General features: G+C 29.2%; 1 protein-coding gene across 1 annotated transcript in view; it reads right to left on the bottom strand.

The window, feature by feature from the left end:
• Nucleotides 1-3,994: 3,994 nt before the first annotated feature.
• Nucleotides 3,995-14,896, bottom strand: part of LOC132927401 (enkurin-like) — a 50,505-nt gene continuing 39,603 nt past the window's right edge. Inside the window, exons 2-5 of the mRNA XM_060991921.1 lie at nt 6,493-6,739; nt 5,449-5,678; nt 5,158-5,298; nt 3,995-5,087 (exon numbers count right to left, since the gene is read on the bottom strand). Of these exons, the coding sequence (XP_060847904.1) occupies nt 4,914-5,087; nt 5,158-5,298; nt 5,449-5,678; nt 6,493-6,715 (768 nt within the window). The 5' untranslated portion in view covers nt 6,716-6,739 and the 3' untranslated portion in view covers nt 3,995-4,913. The remainder of the gene's footprint in view (nt 5,088-5,157; nt 5,299-5,448; nt 5,679-6,492; nt 6,740-14,896) is intronic.

The raw sequence follows: 14,896 nt of genomic DNA, 5'->3' as shown, positions 1-14,896 counted from the left end.
TGTTGGCAACGTAAATAATAAATATAGATCGAAAAAATGTTTTAACGGGAGTTTAAAATTATATTTTATATTCCGAACGGAGCGATGAATGTATTGAAATTATAATGATGTGTGTGTGTGTGTTTTTTTTTCGGATGTCGTCACATATTGGGGCAGTAAAAATGCTTTGATTCTCAACTTTGGTGGTGATTTCTGGTAGCAGTTTGAAATAAAAATAAATAAACCGGTTCACAAGTATTTCTCTGATTTCACAGCAACGGTAATATCCGACTATCGATTTAAAAAGAAATAGTCGGTATGTGTAGGTGTAATAATTGCAAAAAACATGTCCAAAAACAAATAAAAAAATATAAACACTACGTCAATTATAACAATAAATCGATAAATTTTAAAACCATTGGAATGATATTACATCAGTGTCAAACGGTGTAGTACTCTAAACAGCCGGTTAATAAGAAGCGCACAAAAACGGAATAACGTCGGTATAGGTTCACGTCGTGACTAATTGTATTGACGGTAAATGTAGGTACCTACTGCAGCGTATTTCGAGAAAAGTGTGTTGGACCAAACACGAGTGATTTGGACACGTAGTTTTATTTCCCCTTTAAAGGTAATTTACCGACACCGCGACTATACTGTTTTGTAACTCGATGATGTTGTGTATTTTCGTGCATAAATCGCAGCACTCCGTGTAGTAATTACACTACGCCGTTCGCACGCACCTAATGCAACCAAACCGCCGTAATATACGGTGGTCGTTATTATGGACATCGGTATCGCGGAGAACGAGCATCCCCTCGGGGGTGAGTAACCGCGTATACTTGTATTATAATCGCCAGCATTGTACAGAATGTATTCATCTGATGGACTTGACGTATAATACTCGAATGGTGTTTAGTTTTTTAGTAAATCGGCTATTTTTCGCGGTAATACGTTACGGTACATCCTGTAAACACATACCTACCAGATACCCGAGATTTGTGGAAAAGGCTTTCTTTCGAAACGTCGCCCAATCAGTTAGATACGACGACTTCCTTGTAATACGAATTTATTATTCATAATACGCGAGTAGCGCGACTGGTGTCGTATAATATAATACACTTACACCGAGAGCAACCGTGTTTTCGGAATAAAATGACTGACATTCGAGTAGTCGAAAATTAATTTCGAGATGTTTTTAACCGTTTCGGTATCAATAAATAGTTTTTACTTTTTAAAAAATTATCCGATCAACGTTTGATTTATTTTTGGTAGATCTATTTAATCGTAAGACCAAATTTAAAACATTATTTCTTTATTGTTATTAATATGATATAAAAACAGACAATAGTTAATACAAATACATTTCAAAATATTACTATAGAATTTTATCGTATTGAACAAAGTTAATTTCTTAAAAACTTTAGGTAAGAAAAATATTATTTTTAAAACTATTGACTGCTTGATAAATCGGTTACGTTAATAATTATAATATTAAATATTAATATCTTATAAAACCAACAAGTGCCTTCAAGTTCGGCGATAGATCAATTCTCTATAGCTAATATTAAATCTAATAACATAAAATTGGTTTTATTAAACGCAATTTAAAAAGGAGATAAAATGTATTATTCATAATTTAAATTTTTGATAAATGATTCATAAATTATAAATTGACTTATGAGTAGGTATATTATTAATTTTATAGTATCATATTTATTAATTATTTAAAAATATTCCACGAATAAGGTTGAAAGGTATTATTATTTTCTTTGAACTGGCTCAGTAAATAATTCAGTAATAAAATACGATCGATACTATAATCTTAAATAATTTATAATATATAAATTTCAATTGACAAAATTAAAAAATTTATTTCATATTTTAATATTTTCAGGTATTTTATTAAATTATAATAATTGTTTGTTAATTATTATCAAAACAATATATAAATTATCTCAAGCCTAAGGGTGGATTTTAAAGGAGGCTATAGGAGCCATGCCCCCCAAGACATCTTATTCTTTATTTTGTCAAATATTTTCATTGATTTAATTATGTATAATTTGTATAATACTAATGTAAAAAAATATTCCCGCCCCTCCCGGAAAAGAACTAAAGCCACCCCTGCTAATACACTATTATAATATTATGTGTATCTATTATCTATACTCTATGCAATTTATAGTATTGGTTTTTTTAATCGAAATAATATAGAAATTGTAATGTATTGGATATTAAAATGTTTATTATTTAATATATTTAGTCTAATATTTGGTATGCATATTATTTACTTATTACTTATTAGTACAGTATTTTTGCTTCATAAAATAAATTATTAAAACAATTATCAAACAAATATTTAGAATATATTTTAATATTTTAAGAAACGTGAATTTTCAGTTTTTCAAATAATTTAAATTGCTAATTTCAAGTTAAATATTTTATATTCGTAACCCTAATTTTATATAATAGTATAATATTAAGTAAAATAACACTAATTCACAATTTTGTATTAATACATATTATTATAATATTAATTAATAATAAATATAAATTATATTTTAAATTATTTTCATATTGGAAGAATATGGAAAACGATGTTATTATTTTCTGTAATAAAATTAACACATTTTATTACTGTCATGGACAAGCCAAATTTGAAAAAAAATTATGTTTTTGGCTAATTTAAAAATACTATTTTATTTGGGCTTAAAATACTATTGTTTTATTAATTTTTTTTTCCAAAATTACTACACAAAACAATGCACTTTATTACCTAATCTACTATAGTAATTTTGCAACATTATTATTTCTCTGCTTAGAGCAGCGTAAACAGACAACTACAGAAAAAAATCAATAACGTAATAATGATCACAGTTTCCGTGCATCCGTTCTAAATTCAAGATTCTAATAAAATATCAAATCTACAACAAAAAAGTACATTTTGAGAAAATGAACATTCGCGCCAATGTGTACCTATAATGGTTATATTAATGGTGCATTAATACGGTGAGAATATGGTTCTACCGGAAATTTATTACGGTCTACTGCGAAGTCACACTTCTTATTCAATTTCGGACTGTCATCATAATAATATACAGAGGAAAAAATAACTCAAAATATTAAAAATACATCTTTGTAAAACTTATTGTTATCGTTTTAAAGTGGTTTATTTACTGAACACAAATCATGATTTAAACGTCTGAATAAGTTTAATTTGGATCGTACAAACAACTTTGCCAATTCTTTATTTGGATAAACATAATAGTAATTGCTGATTATTTGTAAATCTGTATAGTTTAGAGTTTAGAATGTTGATAAGTTCAAAACCAAAATATGTGTTGGAAATTATTAGCAGGAAATAAATAAGAAAATGGGTTTAAATAGCTTAAAATATTCTCATTGTGAAATTAGATCAATCGTTTGACGAAATGAAAAAAGGTCTTTTTAGCTGTTTTTAGTTAATTTTGAATACTTTTCATTCACATATTAACTTATATTATACTTTAATTTAAGAAACCAATTACTGTTAAAGAACATAACAATAACGATGATATGATCGATAATCTACAATTCAATAAATTTTGATCACTGAAAAAAAAACTCTTACTTATATGGTCCAAACTAATAAACTGTAATAAATTTAAATTTGATGAAAATATATATTCAAACAAAAAATATTGATTGTTAAAAATTATTTGATGATAATATGTACAAAAATTGTCGCATAGTTAATTTCATAAAAAATAAAATAACGTCTGCAATACATCGTGTTCAATTTCACATTATTTTGATACATTTATTTGAGAGCGTTTGCTATTTTTATCCACAATTATACATTATTATATTCGTAAATAGTAAATATAAATATAAATATAATAAATATTATAATAGGATTTGGTAAAAGAATCCATCTCCATTTATATAGGTAGGTGTGTACCTACTAGGTATAAATGAATATTGATCATAATTTAATATCTATCCTATTGAAATGTTGCTATTTTAAGTGGTCAATTCTTATACTCATTTCTTGTGGAAATTATTTGTATTACCATATTATATTCTGCAAATGTTATACTGATCTAAAGCCATTCAGTTTTTGGACTTAACCTATTAATAAATAATTTGGGAGTACAAAAAAAGAATAAAATATCGAACAGCTTTAAAAATATCAATTGAAATTCGGGTAGTCCTCCACTCGGGTATACGCACTCTGTGTGACGTGTAAAATCCGGACACAGCAGAAAAAACAAAATATATAAACAACAACAAAATCCTTCGGGATTAAAATCGCTGTCCAGTCGATTATACTAAACGGTAGGAAGGGGGTGGGAAAAATTATTTACGGGAAAATTATACACGTGTATAATATACGCAAACAATAATATCATAATGTAGGTGGGTACTGTATTATGTAAATTATTCATCGATCTGGGGAATTTATGCCCGTCCGGACGATTCAAGTGCACTGTGGTGACGTTGTCCTTAATATGTAACAAAATAATGGTAACGATAAATTATTAGTGTGCGATCTTATCGTAGTTTAAAGTAAAAATACGCGATATAAAGTCTTAAAAATTGTATACTGCAGTGCCTTATATTTTGCGAACAAAAAGTGTTTTTCATGTCTTAAGCAAAAAACAATACCATTTGACGGATATGATACATACGCATACCTGTAATACATAGCATAATAGGCTCGCTGCAGACATTTTCACAGGGTGGGCAGCAATGTGTTGTATGATATTGTATGCTTTTTCCAAATAAAGATGGGGGAGAGGGTACAGAAGTTTTTTTAAATGTTTTCTCGCCCTAAGTATTTAAATAGATATGAAAACCATTTTTTATTTTTTTTTTATTTTTTTTTCACACGCATAAAAATATTAAAATATTTCGTAAAATACTTCATGCAAATGTCATGACACTTTTGGAGTCTAGTTATCACACACGTATAGTGATGGGTACCGTTCCAATAGGTCGATGTCTATTTCTAAATTATTTAGTTCATTCTCAATCCGGGATTTTCGATTAACTTTTGGTACTGAGTCGGTGACCATAGGTAATAATAAAAATTCTGTGTACAATTCATCCCAATTGGACTTCAATCCCTGTCAAAAAAGTGTTTGTCAGCAAAAAATTTGAAAAATCATAGAGAAAGGATACAATAATTTAACACACTTTCAATAACTGTTTACGCTCTTCTTCTGGTAAATAGCGCAACGGTGGCTTGATCGCCAGTACACGGTCGACCTCAGCTAGTTTTTCCATTTCCTTTTCCTTAATTATTTTCTTAATATACGAAGGTGTTTTTCCAAAATTCTTTAAACACAACACAATCGTCATATTTTAAATAGATATTATATTAATACAATTATTATGGTAAAATCCATAATATTTAAATACCACCATCAAAGTAACTTGTAAACACGTTATTCAGAAATAAATAAATATATTGAGTCGTTTAAGTACCTTCTTGGATACATACGTGGGCTCTAGGCCCGCTTCATCTAGAACCATTGTGTGCCCATTCCGACTGTCCTGTACCCGATGCCTTGGCAATGGCGGCACCTTTCTTATGACGTCAATTATGTTTTTATGCAGGAAATTTCTTTGAATTTTATTGGTTTTCCTTTGAAAATTGGGCGATCTACTACATCGTTGACTACATTTTTCATTGGGTAGCACTGGTTTTAAGGAATCTGAAGATCCGGGATAAGTTAATCAAAAAAATATGTAATAAATATGATGGATTTTAACAACGTAATGGCATTTTATTTTAACTAGGCTTTATGCATTCCATAATATAAATTTTAATTATAATAAATAAGCAATGATAAAAAAATCTAATTCAAGAAACTATTTTAAATACTTTAAGTTTCTTTTTATACATATTTATAGTTTTTGACATAATGTTTTGTATATTTCAATATTCCAAAGAATTGAAATAAAGAGTAATCTACATATTTATTTAGCAAATAAATATTTAAAAAAAATATTTACATACTTATATAAATTCAAATTAGAAAAAATAAAACTATATAAACAAAAAATTATTTTTGTTTGTATCTATTCTATAAAATTCCATTCATAACCTAATAATTAAATAAAAATAAAGTTAACTATTATTTCATAATTTATATTTATAGTGTTATCACAATATGATTTGAAATAGGAAATTGATTGTAAGCATCAAATTTTATGTATATTGAGTATAAAAAATATGAATTGTATAGTAGCTATATAAAATTAATATTTTTAAATTGTGTAATATAGATATGTATTAATATTATTTTTTTTATTCGGCAGTCGGTACTGATTATAATTTAAGAATCTTAGTAGGTATGTATTAAAATAATAAATTTATTTAGTTTAAAATTTCTTAAACGGGTTTAATCTTTAATAATTCATAATTTTGAGTATTTTCTATCTAAAAAACTTATTTAGTGCATATTTTGGTCATTTTGAGGCATAAATTCAAAGCTACTTAGAATTATCATTATTTTTTTATTTTACCGACAAATGGTCTTTTCACTATTCTGGTATGTTTTTTTAAAAACTTCGACGGATGATTGAGCTTGACTTCAGCATAACCCATTGTTTGGTGACAGCCCCTATTTGACATGTAATCCCTTTTAATCGAATTGTTGAAAACTGAACGGTGCATCAAAGGTTTGATCTCTGGTGTTTTTGGTCTTTTAATCAAATACTTAATATTTTCCTGAACCTCCTTGCTCATTTTTAATCTTCGTTTAATACTTATCTAAATATTGTATAAAATTAAAATACTCAAGAATTCAATTCTGATACTAATTGTTATAAAATAAACAATGGATAATATAGAAGTTTATAAACTAAAACCCATGGCAATGATTTGTTTCAGTGTTTCAAAGTTAATTAAAATACATCCAATATAGAGCATTATTATTTATTAACGATAGTAAAAGTTTGGACTTTTATAAATTATTTTTCTCAAATTTAAATTTACGACCTATTAATGGAAAAATGTATATTATAGCCCATGATAAATATGTCATATGATGATCGTTTTCGTTCATCATAATATGAGTGTTATGTATAATATAATCGTTGATTTTTTTCGCATCAACCAATTAATTTTTGTCAGATTTTTCTCTAGATTAATGGGTGATTAGTTGAATGACCTGATCATTAGGTTTTATGAGGGGGTCATTCCTCTTGCAATTCATGCTTGTCATGCTTTAATACTGAATCAAATATAGGTCGTTTTGATATTGTTTCCACATTAGCAATTTATAGTCTATCCCATCTTCCAGCACTTAAGGGTTATTTTTTGTTCTAACTACTTATACCCTCAAACGGCTTAATGTTTTCCAAAGTCATATTTTAGGTTACTTCTAGTTCTAGAAAGTGGGTTTTCTGATACTCTTATCTATATTGGTTTTCAGCGTTTAAGTATGTGGGTATACGAGGTTTCGATAAAGTTCGTATATAGTGCAATGAAGGAAACTGTACCTCGACTTAATCTTTTATTTCATAGCATGTATTAACTAGTGTGTATATCTTTTTATAAGGATCATACTTAAGTTGTTTTCATTTAGGTACCACTGTTTATTATTTATCTTGCAGAGCTATGCTACATTTTTGTGTATAGCTTATTCGTAGTTAGGTTGCCTTACGATTAATGCTCATGGTTCGTAAATTACCTTATTCATTTTTTTCACATATTTACGCAGGACAAGGAAAACGGTTCAAGGTCATATTGAATCGTATTTAAAAAAATCTGAAATTTATTAAGTTGAATATTATAATAGCTCCACCTCTAAGAAATGCAAAATTATTTTCTCTAACGCAACATTAATTAGATCTATAACAGAAAAAAGAGCATTACAAAATACTTAAGGTACTTGTGTTTAAAATTATTTACGGTGGTATTTAGCGGTAACTCGAGTAAATAATACTTACATTTTTTCACACTTGGAAGTAGAAAATAGTCAAAATACAATAAAAAAGACAAATATGTAAATCTTTTAAATTTTTAGACTAATAGTGCAATATCAATTATAGAACCATGTTGTAACAATATAGGTTTTTCGTAATTTTCCTAATCAAAATGAAAATTGTATTATACCACTGGGGCGCATACAAATCGAATAATTCAGTGTAGTGGGTCAGCCAACAATCGATGTGCAGTGGTGGTGTAGCCGTGGCTCAACAACATAAGATATTGCAATTACTTTCTAAGTGGATATTTATTGAAAAATATTCAAAGTATAATTGATTGTAAATTTTTCTAATTGTATTTAATTATTTTAATTAAAGAAAATAGACTAACTCGCAGAGACTGTTTCGTGATGTCAACTGACGAGAAGGTGCTCGTGCTGGTTCTGGTAGATCACGTCTATCTGAGTCTTCTTCAGGGCCTCCTTATATAGTCGGTTTCCCCCCTAGCCCCTACATACTCTTCTCGTGTCCCTTCTGATCAACGGATATGCGTCACTTGTTGTTCACACGTTATTACGCAGTTTATAATTTACGCAGACGTGCGATGACCTAAATATGGATAGTCCACTAGAAATCTTAATGTGTTGGTATTATTTTTATTATTCTGAGATGTCAGAGCACATAGCACCTCCCCACGAAAAAAAAAGATTTATGTCTTCAAACGGTGCATCCGAATTGCAGGCCAAAAAAATAAACATAAATTGGAATGTCCAAATTGCATGCCGTGTACCTACAAGTTTAACTTTATTTATCATGCACTTACGTACACAACTTAAACTTGATTTTTGATTTTTCTATTTTTTTTTAACATTTTATGACAGATTATTGAGCCAAGTTATACACAAATCTTATGCGTTGCCTGCTAGGTTTAACATCGTGTTTACTATAAATACCTATTTACTTATATCCTCGTAGCAGCTTTTATAAGTAGAGTGAAATATAATCATAAAAATTATTTAATAAATATATGCGGTTAACCAATAATTAGAATTATATCTTGCAAACGTATTAAAATGCATGAATTTGGCACCTGCAAATTTAACACCAGTATAAATAGAACTGCAATAAAAAAACCTGTCTGTATAATATAGTCCCTACAGTTAAGAATTCAGAATTTATAGTGAAAAAATCTAAAACATAAACAATTTTAAACCAAGTTTACGAAAAATAATTTTAGTTTACTTCGTTTCTTATACGTATAATCGAGGATTATACATATTTATACGTTTACAGGTACCTAACGATTGATAAATAATACAAATGAAATATCATAACGGCTTATAACGCATTCAAGTATAAATATTAAAATATGAATATATTTAAATAAATAATATGTATAGGCATTCAAAATTCAACGAGGCGATAAAAAAAATAGTATTAGCTGTACACACAAAGATATAATAAATTGTTCGTAGTTCGCACCTATCTTTAATAATGTCGTGAACACAACAAATGAATATTGTAAACTGAAGTAAAAAAAAACGTGTCTGCTCAAAAAAAAATATTTTGTAGATTTTTCGACTTAATTATATTATTATTTTGTATTCGTTATCGTGGTTTTTCTGTTCAGCGTGCACCACCCGCAAATACGACCCCGTACGTACACGGCGTTACGTACGTATTATATATATGCTCTACGTATGACGTTAGCGCTTGTACAATATACACGCGCCAATAATTCATTTATATATACGCAGTGCGTAATAGATAAGTACGCGAGAAAAACGTGCGGTTGTAACTTGTAACTCGTAAGTCGTGAAAGAGCGGCTTGGTCCGCGGGACGCGTATCGCGTTTCCTTAAAATTTTATATATATATATAAAATACAATTTATATATAAATAAAAGATAACGTAGTGTGCTTACAATAATATATAGGTATGTACCTACGTATGATGTAAGGAAACGTATATGTGTTTGTAAGCGTGTGGGTATGTGTTTCTCGAATTCGATCGCTTCGCAGACCCCCCCCCCCACACTTGCCCATCGTTCACCAGAGCAAACATATCGACGGATTGCTTTTGCCGATACACACATACGCACGTATATGTATTCAATACATTCGATTCACGTGTAAATGTATTTATTTATTTTTCCTATCGTCGGACTGTTTGTGTGTATATATATACATATATATATATATAGCAATAGGTACATATAGGTAGGTACTTACCTATATATTATATAATCTATACCGCATAAGTATACGCGCGGAAGGCGTACGTACTTGTGTGTATATATATATATATACGGAATGGGGTAAGATGAAAAAAAAAACAAAATATAAATCGGGTTTTCCGCATTCACACTCGGGTGCGTGATTCTCCTCCGCCACTATAACCGCCCTCAACGCCACAGCGGTCGGTAGGGAAACGCTGCGTTATCTGTCCGAAACGCTCGAGTGTTTCGCACCCGAATTCGTATCTGGCCGTGTATTATATTATTTTATTATTTGGGTAGGTACTAGCAAATCACCCGACATAATAATATTATCGCGGTAATTCGTTCTGATCGTTTACGCGTGGACAGGTTAGTATCGTGTCTATAACGTCTACACATTAGCGATGGTGTGTGTGTGTGGGAGGGGAGGGGGGATAGCAGTGGGAAATGTACAATAAAGTGAACAATAATTACAAAAGAAAAACCTAAAATATATATTTTAAATATTTAAAAAAAAACTATATAAGAAAATATTAATATCAAAAATTATATACTTATAAAAAAAAAAAAGAAATCCAAAAAGTATTAAGGTAAATCAAAATATTATTAACCTGTATTAATAGGTGCTAATAGGCATTAGGTATGAGGAAATAATATTTTTCCTGGATATCATATTTTAAAGCAATTTTAGCTTCTTTTTTTAATGTCTTTAAATTGATGATTTGTATTTGTGCATAAATCTGGTAGCTCATCATTAAAAACTTTTTCAAGTTCTAAATTTTTTAGAATATGTTGGAAAATTAAAAAAGAAAATTATTTTAACTTTCATTGTGTTTTCCCACGTGTAATACTGTAAAAAACATTGAAGTCAATTTGGATTATTTAGGTAGTACGTAGGCCAATTTTTAAATGTATTATTTTTCAATATATTTGCCTTTATAGTATATAAATTATTGATACAAATTTCCAACTGATTTGACTGCATACGCCATACACACTCATATTTTTGTTTATTAATAAAATATCAATTTATCAATTTTCATTGTATACTATTTTATCTCCTTTGAAGCGTTTTATATAACATACCTATTACCTATAGGCTATAAGACTATAACCTAACTCAATAATCATTGTGTTTGAAAATTTTTTTAAATCAATGTTCGTATATATACCAATATAATTTATCTAACCATACCATTGAAAAAATAAGAATTCCGAGTCACGGATAAATAATAGGTACCTACTCCTCTATTTATGATAAACATGTACAGCCATGCCGATTTTATATTTTCGTATCATAAGTTACGACTCGCGTCTCACGAATGTATATTATTATGCACCAAACGGTGTCTGTGCTACGTGTCGGGTTTTGTCGATCAAATAACGCAGTTCCGGACCTCCGCTAAGTTTATAGATCGGTGGTCTTGAACCGAAGTAAACGTTACGGCTTTGTATAGTTAATAAGTTGTTTTATTGATTTTTATAAAATGCCGTGCATTACTCGCGTATTATTTATTATATATTTAGTAGAGATGTGTGGATGCACTTTGTGATATTTTATTCGTCATAAATATTTTTAAATTTGGCATTTTAATTAATAAATTATGTGTACATAATCAATAATATTATTTTGGTCTTAAAGAATTTCGCATTTCGTGAATTTTTTTTTTTTTTAACGATTAAATATTGTATTGTTCACTAGATAGTTATTACATACATTTTTTATCGTCTTAATTTTCAAACAAATTTTAACAATCACCCACGTAGACGAATTTGTTACATAAAATTTGAATCATGCTGATGCGTGACGCTTTAGATATGAAAAAAAACGATTGGATTCGAGAGAGTTGGCTTTAGAGACGTAGTGGCTTTCTGGGATTCATCTGATATCAAAAATGTACTCCACGGGTACGCGTTCAAACCAGAACGACCGACTTCGTCGTTGACAATAACAATAACAACCGCCACAAAAAGAAAAAAAAAATACAATAAAACATTAACAGAAGTAATAATTATTCTCGTAGTGTTTTAAGTGCGTTATACGTTACATCATTATACATCTACCTATATATAATATTACGTGTGACTCGCCATTGCAGTCGTATTATAGGCGTGACGCACAACTCGAATAACGATCGGCTGCACCCGACGATGACGATTGTGATTGTGATTTGCGACCGCAGCCAAAGCTCTAGTTAAGTTAGGTTAATGTGAAAAACACACACACACCTTATATATATATATATATATATATATATATATATATATTGTATTATACTACTTGCGTACAACAACCCTACGGCATTTTGGCGTGCATTCTAACGTCTGCCACCGCCGTTGGTCAAAGATTATTAAGGTTATTATTATTATTATTATTATTATTATTATCTAACACGAGAATCGCGCATTCAAGGATATACCTACTTTCCCCGACTCATCTCTCCTCACCATAAGCATGCCGTTAGCACCGTGTGCGTGCGAGGTATATACCAGTAACCGCGTCATCCCTGCCACCAGCACTTATACGCACCCTTCAAGCATATGGAAAACTTATCTGTCATATACTTCCTTGTATATTTTGAACACTGCTATTTTGAACCCCCCCCCCCCCTTAAACACGAGTCACACATACTTAACTCAGAGCTTGCACGTGTCTGCGTAGTAGCTTGCAGTAGTAGGTGATATATACTTATATACATGCAATCGTTCTGTTCTTTTTTTTTGATCAACACGCACAGTGTCACACGACATATTTTTAAACCGTTTCCGTAAGTTCTTATACTGATCAATTCCACGTAGTAGCGTGTTAAGGGTACGGCGGGATGGTGTCTTGTAAATATCATTGCCGTTGCACAAGATTATAATATGCCGTTTTCAATATTTTTGTTCAAAACCGGGAAAATAGTCTAAGGTCCGATTATGTGATATTTTATAATAAAAATATAAATAGTTATTATTTTTAATCCATCTAATGTGTTAAATTATAAATACTGGTATTGATTATTCCATTTCTTGGTAAATTATTTAAATATAAATACCTTATATTTTATAGAATCAAACGATATTTGAATCATGTATTAATAAGTATAGCACGATAGTTTAAGGCCAGTGTTTCCCAAAGGGTGTGCCGCGATAACTTGAATTTTTTTTATAAAAAAATATAAATGATTTGTTTAAAAATACTTAATCATAATTAATATAAAAATGAACTTTAAAATTACAAAAAAAGAGATATAATAATAAATTTTAGTGTAAAACGTGTACTTGATGTTGTTTGCATAATAGTTCAATTCTAGGAGGGATCGGCAATTAACACACCAGCATTTCTTGTTTAACTGATAAAAGTGGTCGACGTTTTTTACTTCTAATATTTGTTAGTGCGGAAAACTTAAGTTCACAGAGGTATGTTGTAGGAAATGGTAATAATAATTAATATATTTATTAAAATTTCTGTAATTATCAGATGCTGTGTTTTAATAAGACTCCAAAACTGGAACAGTTTAAGTTCATTAAATAAATTTTAATTTCAATAAACGATCAGATTGAAGTTCTAAAAGTTGTTCTTGTTCAACTAATTCTGTAGATGTGATATTATATCTGATGTTACTGCAAAAGGATTGCGCACCCAATCATATTCGTTAATAGGCAAAGACGGGAAGTACTTTTTCATTTTTTTTAAATTATGAGATGATTAATTATCAAATTAGATGTTACCTACGTATTATTCGATAAGTAGATAATATTTATTCAAAGTTTGCCGTGACTTATAATAACTAATAATAATGTGCCGCGATAGGAAAAATTTTGGGAACCACTGTTTTAGGCGATAGATTTACCATGATAAATTTAGTAAATCGATAATTACCTACTATAGTAATTACTGGCATTACATTGAGATTTTTTTTATCCGAAATTCAAAGGTTAGTTTAATTTAATTTTTACAGACACAGTACACAGAATAACACCGATCTTCTTATAAGCGTGTTTAAGTCATTGGATATCAGCAATTATCTTTTTTTATGTCTGTAACCAGTAACTCTTACTTGTCGGACAGAATTCAGTTTTTAAGATAAATAATTCCTTCTCAAATTTATCGGATGTAGACTCTGAGGTTCCTTAAGGAGAATTTAGGTACATACGTAATATTTAAAATTCAATAATATTAATAATTAATATAGATATGCACTTAACCAACTTATTTATTTATTTTTACTAGCAATATGATCAAATAATAAATTACAAATATTTAATTTTGTTTTTTTAATTGGAAAACAATACTGTAGACATTTAAAATTAATCAAACACAATATTATTCTCGTTTAAATAGTTTATATCAGTTATATAGCACTGTATAGGTAATTTTTTTTATATTAAGTAGGTAAGAAGTTACACTTATATGTATGAGATATGCTTTGCTTGTTTGAATAATACCTTGTACTTTGTAGCATAGGTATATTATATTTTTGTTTGTCTGTTATCAACAATTTTTAGGATAAGGAAAATCGTTAATCTTCGCAGCTTTTCATACTGCAAACTTAAAAAACAAAATACGGCATCGAGCAAGGACTGGGTACTTAACCTTACACAATTGTGACTCACTAAGTACGCAATATAGTTTAGTATAATATACTATATGATAAAATATACACAGTGGGCGTCGTACTATATGTTATCCATACTCTATGACTTATGCGAACTTTTTTCATCTGTGCAGCAATTATTATTTTATTCATGACATATGCTCGTGTACGTGTTTTTTCTCATTAACAGGGTTCAAAA

Source organism: Rhopalosiphum padi, chromosome 3, assembly GCF_020882245.1.
Source record: "Rhopalosiphum padi isolate XX-2018 chromosome 3, ASM2088224v1, whole genome shotgun sequence".
Classification (NCBI taxonomy): Eukaryota; Metazoa; Arthropoda; class Insecta; order Hemiptera; family Aphididae; genus Rhopalosiphum; species Rhopalosiphum padi.
This window is presented reverse-complemented; position numbering and strand designations above follow the sequence as displayed.